Here is a 24443-nt window from a genome sequence, read left to right as displayed (position 1 = left end):
CAGACTCAACTAGATTTTAAAAAACCAAACACACCCTCGAATTCTTACAATTGCTCTCAAAACGGCTAGTTCGAGCGATCCACTGGTGTTTCTGAGAAGCAGTGCCCTTCATGCACCTACTCAATGAATAGGGTAACAAACAAAAATCTGCCCTTATTCCCTTATGGGGAACACAAGAGCCCTTAATAGAGTCCTTTGTAGGTTCTCCATCGGTCGGAGAAAATAACAGGCCAACCAGAGAATATTGAGAAGCAAAGCAGCTCGTAAGCCTGATCTTTATTGTACTGTTGCAACAGGGTGCTCTCCTCACACGCAGGAAAGGAGGAGGACCCAGAACAAAGGTGTGCCTGCCCTTTATATTTTAAATTGCCCGCCCTTGAGTCCAAGACCACCCCCAGAAACATCATACATACATCACAAGAAGGGGTGTAACTCAAGACCACCCCTCACATACATCATACCAATATCACAGAAAGGAGTGTAGCTCAAGACCACACCCCCATACATCATAACTACATCACAGAAAGGGCTGTCTACAACATAAATTTGAGTGCATTGTTTATCTCCTGTCTGGCAGGCCTGTTAATGGTCACTTGTTTGGATACCCTGGGGAGCCTGGCCAGTCTTTTGTAATGACAAATACTTAGTTCCTGAGCCAGGTCACAGGCTCACCCTATTCATACACAGACGTACCCTTAAGACAGGATTTGTGGGGGGGGGGAAGACAATGGGGAGGCTTTTCCATTTTCCTTCGACCTTGCAGATAAATATTTGAGGTCAATTTGGGAGGGACAAAATGGTTTCAGCACTTTTTCTGTGGAGTTTCATACATGTGGTTTATATATGCCGTTATGAACATTTTATCTTCATATATGACCTTATTTTTTTTATTTCAGTAGTTTGATCCCTACTAACATTGTATGGAAACAAAAAATTTTGACTGCACTATTCATGTTTGGGGAAACATTGCAGTATACTGTATAACTATATTCATTCCAAAACGACCTTTTCCATATCTGTGGCTAGGGGGATTAATTCTAACTACAAATCTGTATCTCTGATTAGTACAAAACAGGTGAATGGCGTGCGTTCTTCTTTTCATGAGATGTGAAAACGAGTTACGTTGCAGGATGAACCATGTACAGCTCTTTTGTTTTTCCTGACCACTTGAAACTTAGGAAAACGCTACCAAACGGGAACGAACAGCTTTGTTTCAAGTAAATTTAAGAGCTTTGTGCCTGCTGGGAAGGAGCTCATTAATTCCATGGGGCTGACTCCTAGGAAAGCGGGGTCAGTCAGGAATGTACCCTAAAACTCGTTCCCCGCCCCCCACGCCTGAAGTATTGGTTCCCTCTCATCAAAGATTAGTGCACTTCGTTTTTAAAGAACGCAAGAACCGCCTCCTCCGATTAGAACGGTCTCTACTTTGGGCGTAATCAAGCAGCGTTTAAAGAAACGGACAAGCTAAGGGTTAACACGATTAGCCCCGCCCACTTTTGCCTTCGCGCGCCGCCTCCCGCCTCTTGCATCTATTGCATCGTGGCAACCACGCTTCCGCATTCCCGTGATGCCCCGGGGCTGGCGAAGATATTGTCCGGTGGGTTCCAGGCGCCAGCTGACAAAATGGAAAGGTAGGCGAGCATACGGGTCCCGGGAGGGCTCAGCGGAAAACGAGAGGGGCGGGGCGAGCGGAGCCGAAGCGCCATTTTTAAACAGCCGAGGCAACCGATGCCCGCCTGAGGTGGCGGGTAAGCGAGGAAGGGAAGGAGGCAGGGCTGGGCCGGCGGGGCAGGGCTGCTCCTGAGGCGGTTGGCGCTGCCCGTTTGCTTCGCGGTTCTCGTTCCTTCGACGTGGGTCGGTCAGCCGCTTTCCTTCGTGGGGGTTGGGGGGCGGGCGGGCTGGAGGCTTCCCTTCCCCGCCCGCCTTTCGCCTTCGCGACGGCCCTCTGAAGTAGGCCGGTGAAGGAAGACCGGCGCCTCCCCCCCCCCAAAAAAAACCCCAGTCCCAGTGAGACGAAACACGGAATATTGCCATCCAGGGCTTTTTCTTTTCTTTCCCCGCTATCAGAAACTTTGTTCCCGCACCTCTCAGGTGGGCGCCATTGCCATTATAAGGGAGCAAGGTCGGCGTTCACGGTTAGTTTCTTTTTTTTCTACTAAAAAATAAATAAATACTGTACAGTAATGCCACTCCAGATTGTTTCACCGGCCAAAGGGATTTTTTAAAAAATACCGCCAAGGTGCTCGTAAGGTAATGCTGGCTAACCGCTCTAGTTCTGCTGCTCTTAAAAGTTGCCTGCAATTTAGCTGCACTGATTTAAGCAGCTCTCTAGAAATAACTGCTCAGGGTTTTTTAAGCATTTGGAAACTTAACCACAAGGGGTCAGTATAATCCAAATGGATTACGGTCTTCTATATTGCACAACGTGCATCTATCCTAATATTTATTCCAGTATCTTTTATCAAGGCTGTTAATAGTAATAATAAAACACAAATAATAAAAGATATGGTTTGAAAAACGAATCTTTTAAAAAGAGGGTGAGATCCAGTGAGGAGACCTTGTCTCGCCCCCCCCCATCTGTTTTGGGGAGCTGTGCAGGGTAGGAGAAATCCCATTGTGCAAGCAGATTTACACTATTGGATGTCACCCAGTAATCATACAACAAATAAAACTTCAACACCTATATACACTAGATGTGTAGTTAATTTTTTAGCATGTAACTTTATTATAAGTATTAAAATCTGTGTTGCAAATCCATTGACCTTTTAATTGCAAGACAGTTTCTGGCAACCCAGCTCAAATTTTATTTAGTGGGCATGCTTTAAGCTCTGGTGTAAAGTTCTTTTTACTAGTTTAATGTTTGTGCTTAGTTTTGATTTATAGCCTATCCTGTATTTTTACTAGTAATTATTTTTTCTTCCTCAATAAGTTTAGGCATCATGTGTCAAATAAACCAAATATTAATTGTTTTACAGAACAATATTAGTCATATTGCATGGCTAAAACCATTGGTAGCTTCAGTTTAGTGCCTAGCAATAGCAGGGAAGATTTTAGCAAGGCATTCAATGCAGGCAAAGTGTTGAATATTATACTGGTTGTAACTTGCATCTGTCACAAAGTGGGATGCATTATCCTCAGAGGATATTGCACAGTTTGGCTGATTTATAATCCTTCAGAGTAAACAGTCCTGCGGGAAGAGAACTTTTGCACCCAAAGAAAAAATTGGTTTAGGTAATGGGGAAGTTTATGCAGTGCTTTCATAAATTAACTTTGTTTACTGTGGTTGATTTGAGAATGAAATCAGATTAAAATACATACCCTTGTCAGAGAAATAATGAAGCTTTTGAACATGTATTCAAAGCAGAGCCTTTTTAACCATGAATCCATTGACTACTAATTGGGTGCTTTTCTGTTTGTACAGGTAATTTGGCCTCAAGGGATGCCCTAAGGAGAGAAAGAGGTCTCTATGACGGTGGCAGGTTTGTGCTGACAGCCTTATTAACATTGTCATCTCATTAACATTTAGTCAGAATGGACACTTTTCCACATATCCTTTCATCAGTCGGTGGAAGTGGAGATCTTAGCTCACAAGCAGAAGTACAAAAACTGTTAAATGATGAAAGAATGCGGTGTGAACACCATAAAAACAATTACCAAACTCTTAAAGCAGAACATACAAGGTATAGTATGCTTGCTTTCTTTTTGATGTTGAGCTATTTAATGAAATGTTTTGATCATGAAAGTAAAATTTAAGTTTTCTACAGCTAAACCAGTTGCAGTAGTAATCAGATGTTAGATGAACAGTATTCAAGTTTAGCACACTGCTACAAACTTTTACTGGGGAGTAGGGGCCAGTTTGCAGGAACTTGATGACAACAGGTGGATTTGCATGGTTATTGCCACCAGGGATGGGTAGACAATTTTTGGCTGGTATTCCCTCCTCAATGTGGAAAGGGCACCATTGCCCAAAGATACACAATGCACCTTCATACAGTGACAGCCTTTTCTGTGCCCTGGTATTTCCTGAGGAGGCATACTGTGTGGGCATGTCTGCTGTTGCGCATTGCCTTCAGGTAGTGGCAACCAGCTCTTCCATCTGCCCAACATTACTTCTTTGGCTGGTATAGGCAGTGTACTGTTGAAGCTTGGCAAAAGCACACAAACTATTTGCCAAATGGAGCAGCCTCCATGCAGTTCTGTTTTACTTTGCCATTGTATTGCTTCTGGTTTCTGTGAATTGGGCCTCAATTTCTTGGGATGTTGAGATTTCAGTTATTTAGGGAACAATTCTAATTCTTCTCTGCTTGGTAGGGCTTTATGGAGTAGCAGGGTGGCAGATACAGCTCTCCTGCACAGAAGGTGGAGAATTGGCAGATTACTGTGCCAACCTGGAGGTGACCATCATGTGATTGTAGTAGGGCCTGCTTAGGATCCAACATATCCCAGGCCAGTTCAGCCCTGCCACTGGAAAGTTCTGTTTTGGAGATTCCACTGGTTGCTGCCAGTGGGAATCCTGCTAATGGCACTTCAACATTTTTTGGCAGGTGGGAGTGGAACTCTGTGCCAGATACAGGCTGCCAGGACTAGGTAGAGGGACACTTGCACCCAATCCACTTCCCCCCAGCCCACCACAAAGCGGGGGTTGTATTGGTCTGCTAGTGTATTTAAAAATATGTACAATGTTGATTTTGTGTGTGTGTGTATTAGCATTTTCAGTATAAAAAAACTTTCTAACAGGAAGAAAACATCAAAGCTGCCACCCAGAACACCTCCATGGTGTTGCTGCTCTTACTTCTTTCAAACCTCTCCTTTTCTGTGCAGTCTTTTGGCATAACTCCCTATGTGTCATATTAGCTGTAATTAAGCCTAAGTATGTGTAACTGAAATGAACTGATATGCTTCCCCTGTTTATCCTACTTCCCCTTTCCTTTCCTTTCCTTTCTCTGTTATCTTCAATGTGCCAAGATATAGATCAGTAAACAGAAAAGCAGATACATTGTAAAATTATTTCTTTTCAGGCTTCAGAATGAATATACAAAATCACAAAATGAGCTCAAACAGTTGTTACGTGAAAAGCAGACCGTTCATGATAAATTTCAGTGTCTGCTTGGTGAATTCCGAGATGAATTGTTGGATAAATCAAGAGAAGTAGAGGAATTAAAGAAGCAGGTGAGGCCACAATTCTTTCTTTTAAGTTACATTATTCATTTGTATGTTATACAGTATCTTAATTCACATTGCTAATTATGTCTGATGTTCTTGTTAAACTGTGACTGGTATCTAAAGAACTGCAGTTGGAGATATAGTTCTTACATTTCTTACCACATATTTGTATTGTGGTAGTACTGCTGTTGTGACCCACCTTAGATCAGCCGTGACCTGATAGTGAGTCCCAGCCCACCAGTGGAAGACCAGTGGCTTCGATCATGTAGGAGTACTTTGTGACTTTTTTTCTCTTCATTCAAAATATCTCCATGCCATACTCTGCTCAGTTTCAAAAATAAATTTGACATGAGGCATGGGAGCTGCCATTTCAAAAGAAGTTTAAAGACCCCCTTTGTTTAACAGTTTTCTGGAAGATGACATACACTTTTACTACAGTAAAAAGCCTTGGCACTTGTACATTTTGGCTCCCGAATGCCGCAAACCCGGAAGTAAGTGTTCCAGTTTGCAAATGTTCTTTGGAAGCTGAACATCCGGCGTGGCTTCCGATTGGCTGCAGGAGTTTCCTGCAGCCAATCAAAAGCTGTGCCTTGGTTTCCAAACGTTTTGGAAGTTGAACGGACTTCTGGAATGGATTCCGTTCAGCTTACAAGGTATGACTGTAATGGCTTGCAGGGAGCATCTGATCCATTAGATGATTTTGCCCAGCTTAAATTGTATTTCTCAATTGATTGGAGGAAGGGCAAGGTGTGTGAAATATAATCTGTCAAGAAATTTTATCTCTCCTGGAATACTGCCTCTGGTATTTTATCTTTATTGATGATGAACTCCCTTTCTCTTCACAGGTAGAAAATATAGTTGTAGAGCTCAGAGAAGTTCTTTTTGGTCTAATGCCTACCTCAATTAATTATTGTACACTCTTATTTTTCTTCTTTGGCGATCACTCATAGCCGAGTAAGATTGTCTTCCAAGAACACGGTCTTAACAGTGAGTCTATAAGTGAATGTGGAGGCCAGTTTTAGATCCACACGTCCTTCCACAGTGGGGACATAGGTTTCTGGACAGGACATTAAGAAGGAGTGATACTGTATTTACTTATTTGTGTACATAGTTTATATCCAATTTCTTCTGCATAGATATATGCTCTCAAAGTGCCTAAAAGAGTTGTAAGAATTGAAATACAATATAAAGTCATAAATAAAGCATGCAAACTAAAACGGCAATAGCCAATTTAAGTAGAAGGTAAAATCATTCAGGTCTAAGTTAAAGAATGCTTAAATTATTAGTCCTAAAATGTCCAGAAAACCATGAATGGCACTTAAATTATAATAATGATGTTTTTGGGAGGGCATTCCAAAGCTGTGAAGGGTCACTGCTAAAAAAAATATGCCTTTCTAAATATTTCATCCATATTAAAATATTTTCCTATCACATGTTCAAGAATTTGAGAATATTATTTATTAATAACTTAATTCCACTCTTTCAAGCAGCTCATGGCAGCTATAGCGTTTATTTATTTGTTTAATTTTACCACCTCTTTATATTTCATAGAAATCTCTTAAGTGGTCCCCCCCCGCCCACCCCCAGCATTTATCTTAACAACGATATGACTTGAGAGACAAGTGCCCAAGGTCATTCAGTCAGTTTCATGACTTGAGTGGGGATTTGTACCTGAGTCTCCATAGTCCTAGTTATTCATACTGTGTCTTAACACTGAATTATTATTAGTTAGGTAGACTGTATACTATAACAAATATGTATCTACCTTTGATCTGTGTTAGGAATTGTGCAGTGCTGTTTTATACATGTCTATTCACAAGCCAGCGGCATTGAGCTGAACATACCTTACTTCCAGGTATGTTTAAAACTGTAGTTTTAGTTTGTATTTTCCTTTCGTTGAGTCATTTTGGCAGTTGCCCAGTGATGAAAACCTTGTTGTAATAGCAGTGTTCAAACAGATCCTATACCTTTTTGTTGTTAATAGTTCCAGTACTTTAGGAATATATGCAGCATAACAGGATAATATTGGAGTGTTTCCATCCTTAGGTGGGGGAACTCCAGATCTTTTAAGTGGTGGCATAATCTTCATAGAGACAAATGATGAAACTGTTGCATATTTTCTTTTTATGTGTTTCTTCGGACATGTAGGTAATTACTCCACAGAAGTTAGAGTTGCTTAAAACAGAAATAAGAGACAACATAGAAGCACCTCTGAAAGAGAACCTTCGAAAGCTAGATAAAGTAAGTAGAAACAAAGTTTTCTATGAAATGAAAGTTTTTTATCCAGCCTTTTTCTTTTCCTAACCATTTCTCAAAGTTCCATTTGGCGATATCTGCTTTGCGATACTTGACTCAGCCTGTAGTAATTTGTAATGAATTGCTCTTCCTGCATGAGACAGGGAAGGTTGACTGATAGTGACTGCTAACCGGTTTTCAAAGCTTTGTTTGGTGATATCTGCTGGGCAATATTTGAGTCAGCCTGCTGTAGTGATTTGTAGCTATTTCTTGTTGCTGCAGGAGGCAGGGAAGAGCTGACTGAGGTGGAGTTAGCAAGTGCTGCACACACAGGAAGAAGCATCGGCTTCCTGGTTTTTCCAATATTGTGATTTTTTTTAATACCACACACACAATATGTGATAAATTGCAAAGTCATTAAAAAAACCTGTTATCATGATTTGATATATTGATTTATAGCACAGACCTAATCTTAGCTGTTCTTCCTGGCAATATGACTCCATTGCCGCAATGGTCACTGGCAAGGAGCATTCACCGTTGCTTCTGGAGCTTAAGCCAAACAATAGTATTACTGTGTTTCTTTTGATGCAACTGTAAATGTTGCCATCAAAAACAATTAACAATTGTTGACCTGTTTTCAGTTTACACCTGATACTTACTAAACATCTTGTGTGTTCATTTTTTTCTGCATGGGTTTGTATTTTTTATTCACTTTAGTCACATATGTTCTTCTTAATTAGGAAGCAGAAAAATGGAGAACAGAATATAACAAACTTCGCTATGAACATACTTTCCTTAAATCAGAGTTTGAGCATCAGAAAGAAGAACATGCCCATATTTTAGAAGAGAACAAATTAAAATATGAATCTGAGGTAAGGAAGAATATTTTAATATAAGAAAAACCATAACATTTGAATATGAATTTAATCAACCGTAATAAATTTGAACCCTGCCTAAAGCATAATCAGTCAGGCTTTCTGCTTCATGAATGTCTTAAGAAAAAGGAGGAAATATGCAGTTTACCATATGTTAACTTTAAAGTAAGTCTTGCTGCATTCAGTCAACATACTCCCAAGTAAATGTGTGTAGGTCTGCAGCCTTATAGTTTTGATAATGAACTAATTGCATATTTCATTGTTCTACTGTTCTCAGTCAAGTGAAAACATCTTAGAAAATGTGTTGATATTTTTCCTGACTAAAAAATTACCTCAGGTGTGTTATTGGTTCCAGTTTTATGGGGGACACATTTTTGTCACTTTAATTTTTCTGTGAGAAAAGGGCCTATAAAACATAGTGCTAGTTTTACCAATGTATTGCTTATTTTGAATGAAATGAAAATGTGTTTTCATTTTAGAACAAATATATTTACTTTTATGTGCTTTTCTAGTACTTCTGGGCTTATCAACATAATGTTATATTTAAATACACTTTGACCAATTCCAAGCACAGGAACATGGTTCGCGCGTGGTGGGTTCTCATTCCCTCCCTCCCGTCTGCATACACGGTTGTGTGTGCACCTGGTGCAAGGAATCATTGAATCTTTTGGGTTTTCTGAAGTCACACTCAGACTGGAGTGGGCCCATAGTGTTGTCTGTTCATTTACTCATAGATAACGAGACTTGGCAAAGATAAAGAAGAATTGCATAATCAGCTGCTTAATATTGATCCTACAAGAGATGGCAAGCGTGTGGAAGCACTATTAAGAGAAAAGGCTCAACTAGTTCAGAAATTAAAGGGTTTTGAAGCAGAAGTAGCAGAACTAAGAGCTCAGAGGGAGAACTCTGGTATGCAAGCAGAAAATGTGCAAAGAATACAGGTGCGACAGTTAACTGAGATGCAAGCTACAACGCGATCCTTGGAGGTAGGAGATTCTGATTGTTCTCCCTACAAGACATAGTAAAGGTGTACACTGTGTGTTAACTTAAACAATGAGAAACTCACATCAAGCCATCAATGAGCTTGATTCTTCCTAATCAGATTCACATTTCCCTAATAGTAATAAGATTACTTCTTTGCAAAGTAGTTCTGAAAAATATGACAGATTTATCTACAAAGTGGTTTGAATCATGATATTTTGAATAATCATTGCGGAGTCTACAGGTTTGAACTTTTTACATAAGATTAAAAGTGGAAGGATATTTTACTCTGGTAAACAAACCTGTCTGTAGAAACAATAAATAAATATATAAGCTGAATAATACACTAAGGTCCAAAACATTCAATAAGCAAATTCTACAAATGGGTCCAGCAACAATATCTTATACAGCTGTTCAGACTTATTAGGAGACTAGAGGTTGTGAGGGGGAATTTCAGGAGACTTGTATAGTACAGGAAGGTAAGTTTTTGTTTTATAAAAAAAACCCAACCTCCCTATTCTAATCACCCCTCGCCAGATCACCATATTTTCCCACCTATAAGACGCCCCCATGTATAAGACTCGGGGACTCGGATTTAAGAAAATAGAGGGAGATGGCCCAGAGTATAAGATGCCCCCTAATTTTTGACATTTTTTTTAAGGGAAAAAACCCTAGTCTTATACAGGGAAGAATACAGTACTTTCTATAAGCTGTTTGCAGCTTGAGTAGACCAATTTCCTCTTCCCCCACCTTCAGTTTCCTATTTTCTTTTTCTTCAAAGGATCCCCTAGCATTGTGTGTGTCCAGGAAGTTCACAGGTTATTGTCAGGCTTTAAATGCAACTTGCATATTCTGGGAAGCTGGGGAGATGTCTGGGTAAATAGAAACCACTTCCTTATTTTTTATGACCCTGTTTTGCTTGCCAACTGATAGCAAATTTATATGTCTGAGTGCCAATTAGAGAAAATAAATGGGGTCTGCAGGGCAAAGCTGCAGTGTTATTGCCACCCATAAAAGCAGTTCCATGATAATGGCTTCAGACAGGACCACAATACCTCAAGAAATGCATCTTATATGAACTGACCCTGAAATCATTATCTGAGGCCCTTCTTTGGGTGCCTTCCCCACATAAGGTCTGGAGGGTGGCAACACAAGAACAGGCCTTTTCTGTGGTGGCTCCTTGTTTGTAGAATGCTTTTCCCAAGGAGCCTCACCTAGCACCTTCATTACATATCCTTAGGCGGCAGGTGAAAATGTTTCTCTTCAGCCAGGCATTTGGCTGATTAGCATTCTATGCCCTTTTAAATGTCTTTGTGGGAGATGATCATTGGTTTGTTTTTGTTTTTTATTATGCATTTTGTGTTTTCATTTTGTATTTTTATGTTGTGAACCTCCCTGTTATCTTCAGATGAAGGGCAGTATACAAATTTTAAAAATAAAATAGGTGCACGAGCTTTATATTCTTGTTCAGGTCTGAGAGGGAGAGAGACTGTTTTAGGATGGGAGATGGGAGAAAGGACATTCCCTTCCCCCTTTCTGCTGCTGTGCTGCATGTTGCTGAAGAGCTGCCAGCCCCAAACCTGAGCATTTTATAACTTTGCAATATTGTGATGTAGTTCTGGTGCTTGAACTAGCCCTAGCTTCCTAGGGGAGCTATTTAACTTCAGAGCAAATAAGCTAACCATCTAAAATATGTTAATGCAAAATGACCCAGAGAACGCCAAAAAGATTTGAGACCTCAGACGCTTACTCACTAGAAGTAATGGCACTGATTTTATTGGCCTCTTGAAACCAGGTCATCAGTCCCAGCCAGGTGGCGAGGTTTTGAGTGAAGGAACCTTACTTTTGTGCAAATAGGTTTAGAACTCTGCTTCAATATTCATTTCTGTGAAGCAATTTAAGATTTCCTTTCTTAATTTTAAGGCTGAAAAACAATCCCTTAAGCTGCAGCTGGAACGCATTGAAAAGGAACTGCAGATGAGCAGTGAGCAAAATACGCTCTTAAGAAGCAAGCTACATAAAGCTGAACGAGAGATCAGTGCCTTGACAACTAAAGTAAGTATTTTGATGCTGTCAAGACAGTTTTTTTGGAGATGTTACCAGAACCATTATCACTAATTGTATCTTTGGAGACAAATTGTCTCTATTACACGGCTTTATTTCTCTCCTTTTTCATAATTCAGTGTTTGAAAAGCCATGTTCTTATTGTCCTTGGATTTTTCTGTTGGCATGAAAGCATCACATTTTGTTTTTGGCACTGTTCCCTAAAGCAGTAATGACATCCACAAATCACATTTAATAACACTTACTATTGTGAAGATAGGAGGTTGTCTTATGCCACATCAGACTGTTGGTTGGTCTAGACCAGCGCTAATCAACTCTGAGAACTAGTTACTTGAGGTAGCAAACTGGACAGAGAACTTCTGGCCTAATCTTTTCCTTGACATGCTTGTTCTCTGTGTGGAAGATAAATGTGCTGCGAGCTTTTAGTCATGTACAGACTGAAGTGATAGTCCAGAAGCAGTTTTACTGTGACCAGTGATAACATGGCTGCATGGGCATTAGCACTTGCATGAGTGGAAGTTCCTTGCATGTGAAAGTGGGATCAGTGACTTTTTAAAAAATCCACCTTGGTTGTTAAGATGTAAGGCATTCCTTCTCAATAGGTATATAAACAAGAAATTGCTTGATCAGGTTAATCCAAATAGCCAGTACTTTCACTTGCCATCTCAAGATTCTCACTCTTTAAATGTTAGTGGGCTTTTATTTCTTGTATGGGGGAGAATTGTAGTTTCATGTTCTCAGCCTGAAGCTTGTGACAGATCTCACCTGTGATAACAGCCTATTTCTTAGAAAGCACCTTCCCCCTCCATCTCAATTCTGTTTGGGAAAGGGGGGAAAATAAGATGTCTTGCAGTGAGTCGAGTCTAAGCTGCCTAAAGAGAAGGGGTGGAGATGGGATCCAGATTAAGATAGTAGTGCTTAAGTCACAATGGGACTTGATTTTAGTGGGAACTAAGTGCAATTGACTTTGTCTGGATCCCACCAAGGACAAGTAGAAAAATGCAAGTAGAAGCAAGAGGTTATGGAGACATGGGTTAATGGAACCTGATATATTCAGGGTCAAAGACTGTGGCAACAGAGAAAAAGTACTGGGGGGGGGGAGTAGCTGGTAAAGTGAATGGAAATATTTGCTTTCATATTATGTTCTGTATTTTGCTTTGCCAAATTTCATATTGTTTCCTGTTCTGGTGGAGCCACTTTAAACCTGATACTTACCACAATATAGAGATAAACAGCATTAATAGCTGCTGAGTGTCATGCGCCCAGAAAGTGGCTTTCAAATATTTACATATTTTGAGCCTAAAATAAGTATATTCCCAAATAATTTCTTACGTTAGAGCAGGACACTTCCCCTGCAGCTATGTAAATGGCGTAGAGAAATTGTTCCTCATATTATTCTGTTTTCTTCCTTCCGTGAGGGCAAAATAGAAACTATGTTTTAAAGCACAGAAGTATGAAAACAGAAACTGGGTAACCACAAGATGACTGTTGGAGATTGTAGAAATGATAAACTGTGATCTTTCATCTTAACGGCCTTCTATGTACGCTGATACCTGCAGCAGTAGCTATTATTAAAGAAGCCAGGGATCCATATGATAGAGAATGGAGCTGCAACTTCTTCAGTGTGGAATAAGTCTTATTGTGAGAATTAACATTAAGTATAAAGGAAGTATAATAGGGACGTGGGTGGTGCTGTGGGTTAAACCACAGAGCCTAGGACTTGCCAATCAGAAGGTCGGCACTTTGGATCCCCATGACGGGGTGAGCTCCCGTTGCTCGGTTCCAGCTCCTGCCCACCTAGCAGTTCAAAAGCACGTCAAAGTGCAAGTAGATAGATACCACTCCTGCGGGAAGGTAAATGGCATTTCCATGCGCTGTTCTGGTTCACCAGAAGCGGCTTAGTCATGCTGGTCACATGACCCGGAAGCTTTACGCCGGCTCCCTTGGCCAATAAAGTGAGATGAGTGCACTGTAATCTTGAAATGTCACTGCCAATTACTGTGGACAGTTCTGATCTAGATGTAGCAGTGGTCTGACTTGGTTTAAGGCAGCTTCATATGATCCTGATCAGCAGTGATACAAAAACTAACATTTTTAACTAGAATAACCATTGATGACAGATAGACCAAGAAGGGATGTGATCAAACCATGTGATGTGTAAATGACAAATGGAGTTTCCTTTTTACTTTAAGAAAATCAGTGTCTTAACTGTAGTTGCTTAATCAAATACTAATTCTTAAAACTTGTGTAGCTTCTACACTAGTGGTTGTGATTACATTTGACATTGAAAAGCGCTTTCTCCTACTGCTTAATTCTCAGCAACCCTGTAATTACTGTACTAGGAAAGTTTAAACTAGAATTTCGGTTCATTTCAGACAATGATTGTCTTCAATGTTTTGATTTTTCTATTGAAAAAACATTGTTACTTACAAGGCAGGAAGACAGCTGCTTCAGTTTTCCATTGTGTTGGGTTTGTGACGAAGCACGTTGAAATTTCTTCTCCAAGGTTAGCTATTTGCAAGTGACATATAGAAGATAGATAATCTGCCATAATACTGAGCCAATTATACCAGGCCAGTGATTTTAATGGCATAGTCAAGACTAGCACTTCTCTAGCATGAAGGCTTATGTTGTCAAGGTGACAGATTGCCTCGCAGAACACTGAACTCAGTAAAAAGAGCAAGTTGCCAAATTGTGTGCATCCTCTGTGTGTCTGTTTTAAAATCTCTTAAAACACTGTAGATGTTTTAGACATCTGAATGCTGGCTTTTAAGGATGCTCTTTTATGTTAATGCCTTAATGATAGTAGTACAGGCAGGTCCCAGTTTCTGAACAAAATGTGTTCCCAGGAAATCACTTGTTAGAAAGTATTCGCATAACAAGCTGACGATTTCCATTCTTTGCTATGGAAATATTTTTAACCTGTGGTGTCTCTCCCTGTTCTGCTGTGGTTACTTCCTAAAATGGCTGCTGCCAGCTAGCAGAAGAGAAACAAAGGAAAAATTGAATTGTCCAGTCTCTCTCTTGATTTGTCCACACTCCCTCCTTGCACCATCACCACGGTTTCTGCCTGAAAATGGCTGCTGCCGACCAGCAAAGCACAAACAAAGGAAGTAGACAAACGGCCTGTTTGGATATCTGAATCAGCCGTTCACATAGTGAGGTTTGAGCATAATTATGTTCAGATAACTGAATTTGTTTTGATAGCAGTATCTGCAGGTATTGTATCCCAACTGATCAGCACAGCTTGGAATGGATTGAGTGCATTTCTCAGCAGTGCTCATAAATGAATGAAAAACTTAGTATTCCCACATAGCTGTATAGTATTTTTATTAGAAATGAGGTTGACAGTTTCATTTAAACATTGACCTAAATGCTTAAGCCACTTGGAGCTAATTTGCATGGCTCCAGGAAATAGGTTTTTCATGTGAAATTGGTTTGCATGTGTCTATGTGCACAAGCATGTGCAGAGGTATCTTGTTACAGGTTGTATATATGTATCAGGTGTACATGTGTATCAGTTATTACCTAGTCTCAGTTCTTATTAATATCTGTTGCAAGTTACATAATAGCAGATTGCAGTATTCATTAATATTTGTTTGAAATTTTATCTAAGAATTCTCAAATAATATTTGTGTGTGCAAAAGAGAGATGGAGACCCAGCTCCTGTCAAATTGGGTTTAAGGAAGTTGCTGATCAGATGAATGCAGTCTGTTACAGGTACATGACACTAGATTCCCCTATTTGGTCGGACATTGATGAACATAACCTGAAAGCTTTTATGGTCTATTTTTAATTCCCCCCCCTGTAATTCCCTACTTTGGGAATTAATGTATTATCTTTAATATACTACCTTTCTACCAAGGCACCCAAGATGCCTGAAAGAATATAGTGTTGGGGTCTGACAGACCTCTACAGGGATGGTGTTCCATTGTATGAGTGCCGCTGTTGGAAAGGCTCTGCTCCTAGTGATTTCCCTGCCACGTCTCATTTGGCGATGGCATCCAGAGCAGACTGTGTATTTTAAATGGTTATCATTTTAAAAATATTTTTCATAAATCATTTCAGCTACCATATTTCTAGCTCGGGGAACTTCTTCCTATGGAAGTAGGAGAAAACCTCAGAATCTTTCATCCAGAAGAAGATAGGAGGGATTCTTGCATGATTTTATCCTCCTTGAGCAGAAAAACCGTTCTGATCAAAACTGGAAATTGATAAAACATTATCTTCTATAGGTTGAAGAACTTAAGCATTCACACAAGTTAGAAATAACAAACATCAAGCTGGAAGCGGCAAGAGCTAGGACTGAGATAGAAAGAGAAAGAAACAAGATTCAAAGTGAAATAGATGGTAAAACTTTATTACTTCAGTGATTTGTTATTGCCACCAATTATAGATACAGATTTTTGTCTTGGAGAAAAATTTAGAACAGTCCAGTAAGTACTGTCGTGCAGCCATATCCCTTTCACAGGGATACTTTCATTTTAATGTGTCACTTTCAATAAGCTGCCATGGTTTTTGTCCAACATGTAGCCCCACTGCACCCAGCTATGTGCTCATATACCTGTAAGCTGACATAACAGAAGTAATCATGGATATAATTAGTGTAATTCTTAAATTCAGTGGGGGCTTTTCGCCATAACTGTCATAGCTTTGTGAATATTTAATTTTTAATGTGATCTTTTTCTGGGGTTGGAGGGATATTGTAGCATTTTAATGATAAAGTAAAACATGAATATATGAATAATTGTGTGAACCCTCTCTTAAATGAGAATTGTCATCTTGTAACTATCCATTCATCATTATTTATACTTAGATGCTCCCATTAATGCCAGTAGAAATAGCGTCTAATTTTAATTCTGTAAATGCATGTGGAATGCATTTCTGGTGAAGTTTGGACACATTTAAATGTCATTGATTTTCCCACAGGTGAAAGTTAAACAGAAACTTAACCTTCCTTCTGAAACTTGTGGGACATAGGCTGCAATTCTGTGTGCATGTACCTGGGAGTAAATTTCACTGAACCCAGTGGGATTTACTTCTGAGTAAATATTCATTGAAGGTTCTTAGCCTAATTCTGTAATACTTCCCTAAAGCTACACTGCTTTAAGTAGTGGGAAAGTTATGGGCAAAGTTGTACTTGAACGTAGGAAAAATGAATGGTGGCTTACGTGAGTGAGCAACAGATTCAGTTTTATCAGATTCTGTGTAGTGATTTTCAGAGCTTTCAAATACTGTAAATGTTTAAAAACAGGTTTACACTCAGATAATGAAATACGTAAGAAAACACTTGAGCAGCACAAGATGCTTTTAATAGAAAAGGATCGTGAATTAGTACGCAAAGTACAAGCTGCAGAAGAAGAAGGCTTCCAAAAACTTGCAGCATTACAGGAGGAAAAGTAAGCATGTTCTTGTATGTTTTCTTCTCTTGCTCAAAAAGAGTTTAAAATTGTAGCAACTTCCCTGCCTATGAATATAGTCGTTGTGCATTATGTTCCAGCTATAAAATTGCTGCTGCTAGTTGCTATTGCTACAGTGGACAGGGTGTTTTAAATGCACCTCACATTGCTTCAGTATTCTGAAATCACTCTTGCCCTGTCCAAGGAAGCTGCTGAATTAGTTGTGCCTGGCTATGAAATCTGTAGACGGGAGCTTGTGCTGTTTCTGCACTAATCATGGAACACTGAGGCTATACCAGCCGAGTAGAAATGTTCTCTCTCACATATATATGTTTATATATGTTTGTTTGTGATATGATTTAAAAAACAAAAATCTGTTTTTCACAGCTCTTAAACACTCCATAATGTTTCAGGTTAGAACTTGAAGCCAGATTATCTGAACTGGAGAAAATCAAAGTGGAGCAAGATACTCAGAGGCAGTTGGAAAAGGATGAGTACAAAGAGAAGTTATCTGCTCTGCAGGTGGCAGAAGAATCCAGCAGAAGGGAAATCAAGGATCTTAGGTAATTTGTAGAGGTTTTAATTCTATTTAGGAATTGGAGTTTCTAACACTTTATCAGAAAGTGTTATTGCCTGCTGAACAAAGCCCTTGACACTTCACTGCTTGTGTCTAAGCTGGGCAGATGTTTTTGTTTCTCCAGAAATGGGTTTATAGAAATAGGTATTTAATTGGTAGACCCTTGTTTTGCACCATTTCTTTGCCAGCTGAAGCATGCTGTTGCCTAAAGCTATTCTTGAAACTTCTACATTTGTTCACAATTACACAATATGTGCACAATACGCTATAAAATACAGTGAAGAAACTGATAACTATTGTACAGTATTAGATTTTTTTGGGGATTATATCTTATACAAACATATATCGCTAAAAATTGTTTGGAACCAGTCCTCAATACATGCATTGTTACTCCCATTTATTTCCTCAACATTCTTTCTCTCCTGCCCTTCAAGTTTGTCTTTCCAATTTCAATATTCTCTAAACATTCTATCTGTTAAGAACTTTGTCTTGTGAACTTTTTATATATTTAACCATGAATTCATACCCATTTATACTCTGATGCACACAACACAGAGAAAATCAAATGAGTCAGACAAGGTCACAAGGAAAAGGAAAGGAGAGATTAAAAGAAAAGTGGGAAATTCAAGTCAAGCAGAGCAGCAGGTGGTCTTCAGTTTTGTGGCCTTTTAAACTTTTTATCTGTCAAAAATGTCTATACCTCTTCTTTGTATAGTCAAATCCATTTAACTCTTAGTGTCCAGGTATCAATGTATGTTTTTTATACTATATTTCCAATATGTAGTAATTGCCTTAATTTAAATGCCAGTTTTACTGTTCTAATGTTAAGCATTTTGTATCTTCTTTAAGTTTGAAAGAGCTGGGATGTTTCATAATATCATCACTCCATAAGACCACTTTCCACATTTTCCTAGGACCGACTTAGCATGCTTAGCCAGTTCTCAAAATTCAGCAGTTACTGGACTGGACATTTTCATTATATATGTTTCAAAATGTTTCCCTGGCCCCCACACTTCCAACAGCTATCAATATTAACCCACCATTTATTAAAACATTCCATTGGATGCTCAGTGCATTCTGTGTAGAATATTCTGTTGAATTCATCTTAATTATATATCCAAGCCTGAGAGAGGGACAGTCTTCTCATATTCATAAGCTATTCTGGTAACCTCTTTTCACAGAAGAGCAGGATAAAAATTATTTCAGTGATAAATATAAAGTTAATGCTGGGGAGTCTCTTTCCAAAATGCTGGAAATTAGTTTTTCATTTAATTCCATAGTTCCACTCTTGTGTCAGATTTTGTTTAATTTAAAAATGTCTATCTAGTGTAGACCTTTTAAAAATTCACAAATCCCAATTTGTATTCATTTATAGGCTAAAGATTCAACAGCAAACTATTTATTCTGAGGAGCTTGAAAAAGAGAGAAGTGAAAATGCTAATCTAAAGGGGGTAAGGATCCAACATCATGTTCTGTCATCTTCTCAAGATAGATCACGTTGCTTTCCTTCTTTAATTGCAGCATTGCATCTGAACAGACTTGTTTCGTTAGCATGCCAAGTAGCTGTTGTCTTATTCTTTATGAATCTCTCCTCTTCCTTTTTAAAGTGACTATCATCACATCTTATGGCAGTGAATTTTGGAAGTTAGCTATTTATATGCTGTGTGAAGAAGTACTTTCTTTGCCCCAACATGTCTGCCAAACACTTAACACTGGGTGACTAGAGTTGTTTTCCTGTGGGACTAATTTGTATAGGTGACTCCTACTTGCTCCAGGCCATGCTAGATTGTCTTTAATGCACCTTCTGTGGAAGGCACTAACTTACCTCCAGTTCTGCTCTGAGAAAACAACTTCCACAGCTTATTTAATATGCGAACTTGCAGCTGTGTGCATATCACTGAAAAATAATACAATACTTTTAAGAGATGCAAAAATGGCACACAGGGGAAGAATAAGAAAATGGCACAAACATGGCACATGCGGGGAGGGGTGCAGGAGAGCAGGAATAAATGACCAGCAGCCTTCATGAGAGTGTTTGGGTGCAGAAGAGGTGGTTGGAGAGGGTGATTAGAGGAAGCAGAGAGACTTATGGAGAGGGTTGGAGAAACGCTGGAGGCTTTTCAAGTGGTGCTCAGGGGGGCTTTTTAAACTGCAAGTAGGCACTCATTTGCAGACGTCTGCAGTAAATGCACAGGTGTTGAGGGAGTAGGATCTATGGCACATTGGGTTGGATCCTGTAGTATGGCTCCACTTCCTATTGTTCACATGTAGCTGCTACAGTTGAGTGATGTGTACATAGGGCTTATATGCTGTTTGGTGGGATTTCTAGAGCTTTGATAAATGATTTCATCAATCATTTTTATGTTTCTTTTGCAGCGCATCCAAGATTTGCAACTCCAAGTGGCTTCTCTGTCACAGTCGGAGAATAACTTGCTAGTTTCCAATCAGAAACTGAAGGAAATGGTGGAGAGATTAAAACATGAATGTCAGAATGCGAGAAGTCAAGCAGAAAGGGCTCAGTTAGATTCAGAGAAGTATGATTTCATTTTTAATATTTTGCTACTGTTGTCTCAAGAAAGTAAAGTTCTGTGGAGAGTAAATGGCCCCAGATGTTTATCTTGGGTTCAGTTGCCTATATTGTGAATTTTTTCTATTATGATAGATTTGAAATGTGAATTAATTATGTCTTGGTTTCACTACATGGATGCAATCCCATGTACACTAATGTGGATGTAAGCCTAATTAAGCACAACATGCATAGGAATGTGCTGCACATTAAGATGATATACATAATGTTGCCATAAAAACACATAGACTGTCTAGGTAGAATTGTGACATAAGGATTTATTAACTAATTATGTCTTTTCTGTAGCAGGAAAGTAATTTACCTTGTTCCATTAAGTGTGAATGTAGCCTGTACATATAGCCATGTACTTAGTTACATCTTAATCTATCATCTGCCTCTCACAGCAACTCAATAAATACAATACAGTACGATCACATCTTGCACACAATTCACTTGCACAATTGTAGTCTTGCATGGCTGAAAGTTGGCTGGTTGAAACTGCTTTTGCATTGGGCTTTCCTGGTGCAGAAAGAGCTTTTAAAATCTCTGGATGCTTGCTGGGCTCTTGGATGCTCTTGCAAGATCTCACAGGAACTCAGGCAGCTCTGTGAGATCTCAGGAGAGCATCCCAGAGCCTGGTAAATGATGGTCAATTTTCTCTCACAGGACTCACAGGAGCCTTTAATTACCTCTACTAACTAATTTATAAGCCCATATAGAAGTACCCCAACATAGAGTTTTGTAAATGCTGATTTAGCACTTGACATAGTGCAAGTTTCAGATCGCCTTTCCCATTGTTTATGGAATTGTAAGAAACATACCTTCTAGGTACACCTGGATTTCATTTAGCCATGTGAGATATACTCAGCGCATTCATGAATGCGGTGATTAACTGTGGATTTGATATGCAAGAGCAACCATTGCTTTTTTTTTCACCCTCCAGAAATTTGGAAGACAAACATGTCGAATGGCTAGAAGAAAAACATAAACTTATTCAGCGTATTACAGAGGTAGAACAGAAGTATAACCAGATGAAAGAAAAATTGCACCGGGCAGCAGTCGCTCAGAAAAAGGCATGTCACTTACAACATATATCTGAGGGAAACCTTTTCATTCTGGGTTAGCTAAAATTATGCTTCTATAACAGGATTCTGATTGTAGCCAACATAATGTTTGTAACTTGTAAAACAAAACATTGACCTCTATTGCTAAAAGCTTTTGTGTTTTAAATGGCAAAAAAAGCAGCTGTGATAGCATCGAGAAATAACCCTAGTTGTGACATCTACCGGTAATTTTTGTTTGTGGATAGATATTAACAGCTACACACCAAAGCTAATTAGATTTTTAAAATATGTAGCTATATTTTTTTCCTGTGGAAAAATGCAAGTGCTGCAGAAATATTTTCACAGCTTTGCAGAGTACCAGCGACCTTTCTTTCCCTCTCCCCCTCCACACCAAATAAATTAACAGGGAATTTCAGTGACTGAGGAGAGAAAGAAGCACAAGGCTTTGTCCCAATACTTGATGTCCTAGTAGGATGTGTTGCTCTTTCTGTTCCTCTTTCCAAAACATACCTTTTCAGTCAGGGTCTCTGTTTGCATCATTCCTGCTAGCCTTTCCCACTATGCAAATTATGTTTGTAATAAAATGACAATAATGTTGTCTCTCTTTTGGTAATCATAGTTAACTCCAAATGGATATGTCCCCCCCCCCCTAAAAACACCAATTTCACAAATGCTTCCTCCTTTATACTTGATATTTTTTCTTATTGTAACCAGGTTGGTGTGCTCAGTATTAAGTAGCTCCATCCCCATGAATATATGTACCTAATTTGAGAATTTGGGGATAAGACTCCAATTAGAGCATACGGGTTAGAAAATGGTATGCTGCATTGGAGGTCAACAATCAAATGAATGTTTATTTCTCTAACTATACATAGTATTTACCCTATTTGCAGAGGAAGACACTTAATGACAAAAAGCAAAAGAAGTTACTGGAGAAGATAGAGCTGTTGGAAGCCAAGAGAGAAGAACTGGAAACAGAAAACCAGGTGTTAAATAGGTAAATTGAGATATTGCTTGCTCTTGAATTTTGTTATGTTTCAGAGACAGAATGACTGTCATCATTACTTAATAAATTCCAAAATAAATTCTTTGCTGCATCACTTGAGATGGCGTTGGTGCTAAAGTTTGCATGTTTGAAGACAGTGTCCTATTTGTTTAACGTCTTGACTATTTTAGGCAGAATATTCCTTTTGAAGAACATATTCGCCTTCAGAAAAGACTAAAGGATTTGCAGCGGAGACATAACGAATTCCGCAGGTTAATTCTGTTTCCCAACATCCCAGTGCTGAATCAAGTAGGCTTATTGTCTTCAACTCCGATACCTGGAGCAGAGGCATCCTTCCCTTTCTTGCCGGTAGGTGCAAAGTTACATAGGCATTCTCAAAGAGATGGTTTAAGGTGGTGATAACAAGAAAATGAGCCTGTAAAACAGGAAGAAGTGTTGAAAGCTTAAAATTCAAAGCAGGTTTCTGAAAGTTTTGGATATGAGAAAATATATAAAACAGCCCCCTGTGGTGGGCTAGACCCAGAATTCAAAGAATTACCTTAAGCAAAGCCAGTAAGTTTTTACTTCATTGCTTTAAACATCAGAGTTCTGTGTTCTATTTATAAAAAATGCTTCGGGAAGACTTTTGCTTTCAAAAGCTGTTTGCCATATGACATGGATATCTGCTGTTTGAGAAACAGAATCCCAACACCCTCTCATTTGGATTATGGACTATTTTATACACAGGTTATATACTGTATAGGTTTCATTTTTAAAAAAAATAATAATAATTCTGAAAGCCACATTCTTTTGACTTAGTGAGCCATACAAAAATATCTAAATAAGTAAACAGAAGCCAGAAAGGCACAAGCACAACATCAGATTGCAATGAAAGTGTTAGTCATAGAATATCTCTCTAAATGTTAAACATAATAGGTTGCTTCTTAATTTCAAGGAGGAACAGCATCAAAAAGAGCTTTCCCTGCTTCGCAAGCGCTTGGAAGAACTAGAAACCACCCAGAGGAAACAGCTGCAGGAGCTTGAGGCCTCTACTGAACGAGCTCGGTCAGTAATAAGCACGGACTCGAACTCTGATAGACATAAGCTTGTTGAAGAGTATGGTCTACCAGCTGGGGATGCCAAATAAACACTTGACTCTAAAGCATCATATACTTTTTGTCCTTTGCCAAAAACACACCCAGAAGTGCCTTGAAGTAGAGGATAGTCTGTATCATTTTCTATATTTTTAATTGTTTTTTAAAAGCAACAACAGCAGTAGAATTCAAGAAAAAATGTGTGTGTGTTTTGTGCGTGTGTGAGAGAGCTCTTCTAGTTTGGATTATAGGAGGAGATCCATCATGTTGCACTAAAGGTTTTTTTTCTAACAAGACTTTTCTCAAGTCACTTAGGGAGTGCAGTAGCTGTGTGGAAAAATCCCCCTTTCCAGTTTGATCATGAAGTTCTCCATCTTTCATCAGTACTGTGAGCTTAAGACTGGCATCATGTAATTAACAAGACTGAAACAACCCAAAACATTATTGGTTGAACCCTAACAACCCGAACAACTAAAGGCCGGTAAAATTCTGGGAATATGATCTCTGCCTTTATAAAGTACTTTATTATCTGCACTTTAATATGATTATAAAGGATATCAGAAGTAACAATCAATATTTTAAAATGATTATGAATTATGAATATATGCTTTTTACCTTTATACAGAGAGATGTGTGCGGTGGAAAACAATTTTTGTTAACAAAAAAAGTGAACAAATCTATTTATTATAATATATTTTTGTAAAATCTACTTCCTTGTTGTGTGTTATTTACTTGCAGCAGTGGTGTAAGAGCACTGATTTTATTATTTTAATATAGGGGTAGATAAATATAGGTGTAGATAATTAAAATATAGGGGTTTTTTGTTCCTACCTAAGTGCCCTTGATTACCATGCAAATAATTAAAAATGCACCTAGTTCCTTTTCTTCGTGCAACAGTGAAAATACTTTTGTGGTGGCATATGTATTGGAAGTTGTTTCATTCTGTTCACCTAATGCCAACCAATTTTGGGGTCTGTGTCTAATGGGGAACAAGCCATGCAGAAGAATGGTCATTTTTCTGGTGGTTCTAGATATTATTTCATATCTGAAATAATCTCCTACTGTTTTGGAGACAGACTCAACACTGATTGTAGATGAACTATGGTGGCTCTGCCCCTTCCTGCTCTAATCTAGACAACTCTTGTCAAGCAGTCTTGCATGACAATTCATTAAATTAGTTTTCACAAGCAGTTTGGTTAATCTTAAAACTATCAGGTAATCACAGAGAATCCAAAAGCTATGGTTGTTGTTTTGGGCTGTGGTAAATTTTTGCTGTGTCTTGAGTAATTTGGTATAGGGAAGAAGTGGAAGATTTCCTCAACAAACTGATGTCTGGTGGATGAAGAGATCACCTCAATTCCCGAATTTCGATGAACAAGTAAAAGGAATATTCACAGGTAATCTCTGATCCCTTCACATGTTGTCTGTAACTTTAATATC

At 38.9% G+C, this 24443-nt stretch overlaps 1 protein-coding gene across 3 annotated transcripts; it reads left to right on the top strand.

Annotated features, from left to right (window-relative positions):
* Positions 1 to 830: 830 nt before the first annotated feature.
* On the top strand, positions 831 to 23074 carry CEP83 (centrosomal protein 83). Of its 3 annotated transcripts, XM_081926641.1 has the most exons (15): positions 3423 to 3680; positions 5019 to 5169; positions 7312 to 7404; positions 8139 to 8270; positions 9008 to 9259; positions 11178 to 11309; positions 15554 to 15668; positions 16573 to 16717; positions 17131 to 17280; positions 18670 to 18745; positions 19671 to 19828; positions 20804 to 20933; positions 21818 to 21921; positions 22101 to 22278; positions 22865 to 23074. In XM_081926641.1, exons 1-15 carry the CDS (start codon positions 3532 to 3534, stop codon positions 23054 to 23056), a joined length of 2157 nt encoding a protein of 718 aa, XP_081782767.1. In that variant the 5' UTR covers positions 3423 to 3531; the 3' UTR covers positions 23057 to 23074. The 3 variants fall into 3 exon arrangements, with proteins under 3 accessions (XP_081782765.1, XP_081782766.1, XP_081782767.1); XM_081926639.1 differs by lacking the exons at positions 21818 to 21921; positions 22101 to 22278; positions 22865 to 23074 and adding an exon at positions 831 to 1631 and having other exon boundaries at positions 3422 to 3680; positions 20804 to 21002; XM_081926640.1 differs by lacking the exons at positions 21818 to 21921; positions 22101 to 22278; positions 22865 to 23074 and adding an exon at positions 1651 to 1748 and having other exon boundaries at positions 3422 to 3680; positions 20804 to 21002.
* The last annotated feature ends 1369 nt before the right edge of the window (positions 23075 to 24443 follow it).

This window comes from Podarcis melisellensis, assembly GCF_964234715.1.
Source record: "Podarcis melisellensis genome assembly, chromosome: 10".
Lineage (NCBI taxonomy): Eukaryota > Metazoa > Chordata > Lepidosauria > Squamata > Lacertidae > Podarcis > Podarcis melisellensis.
The sequence above is the reverse complement of the archived record's forward strand: the minus strand, read 5'-3'. Positions and strand labels throughout refer to the sequence as shown.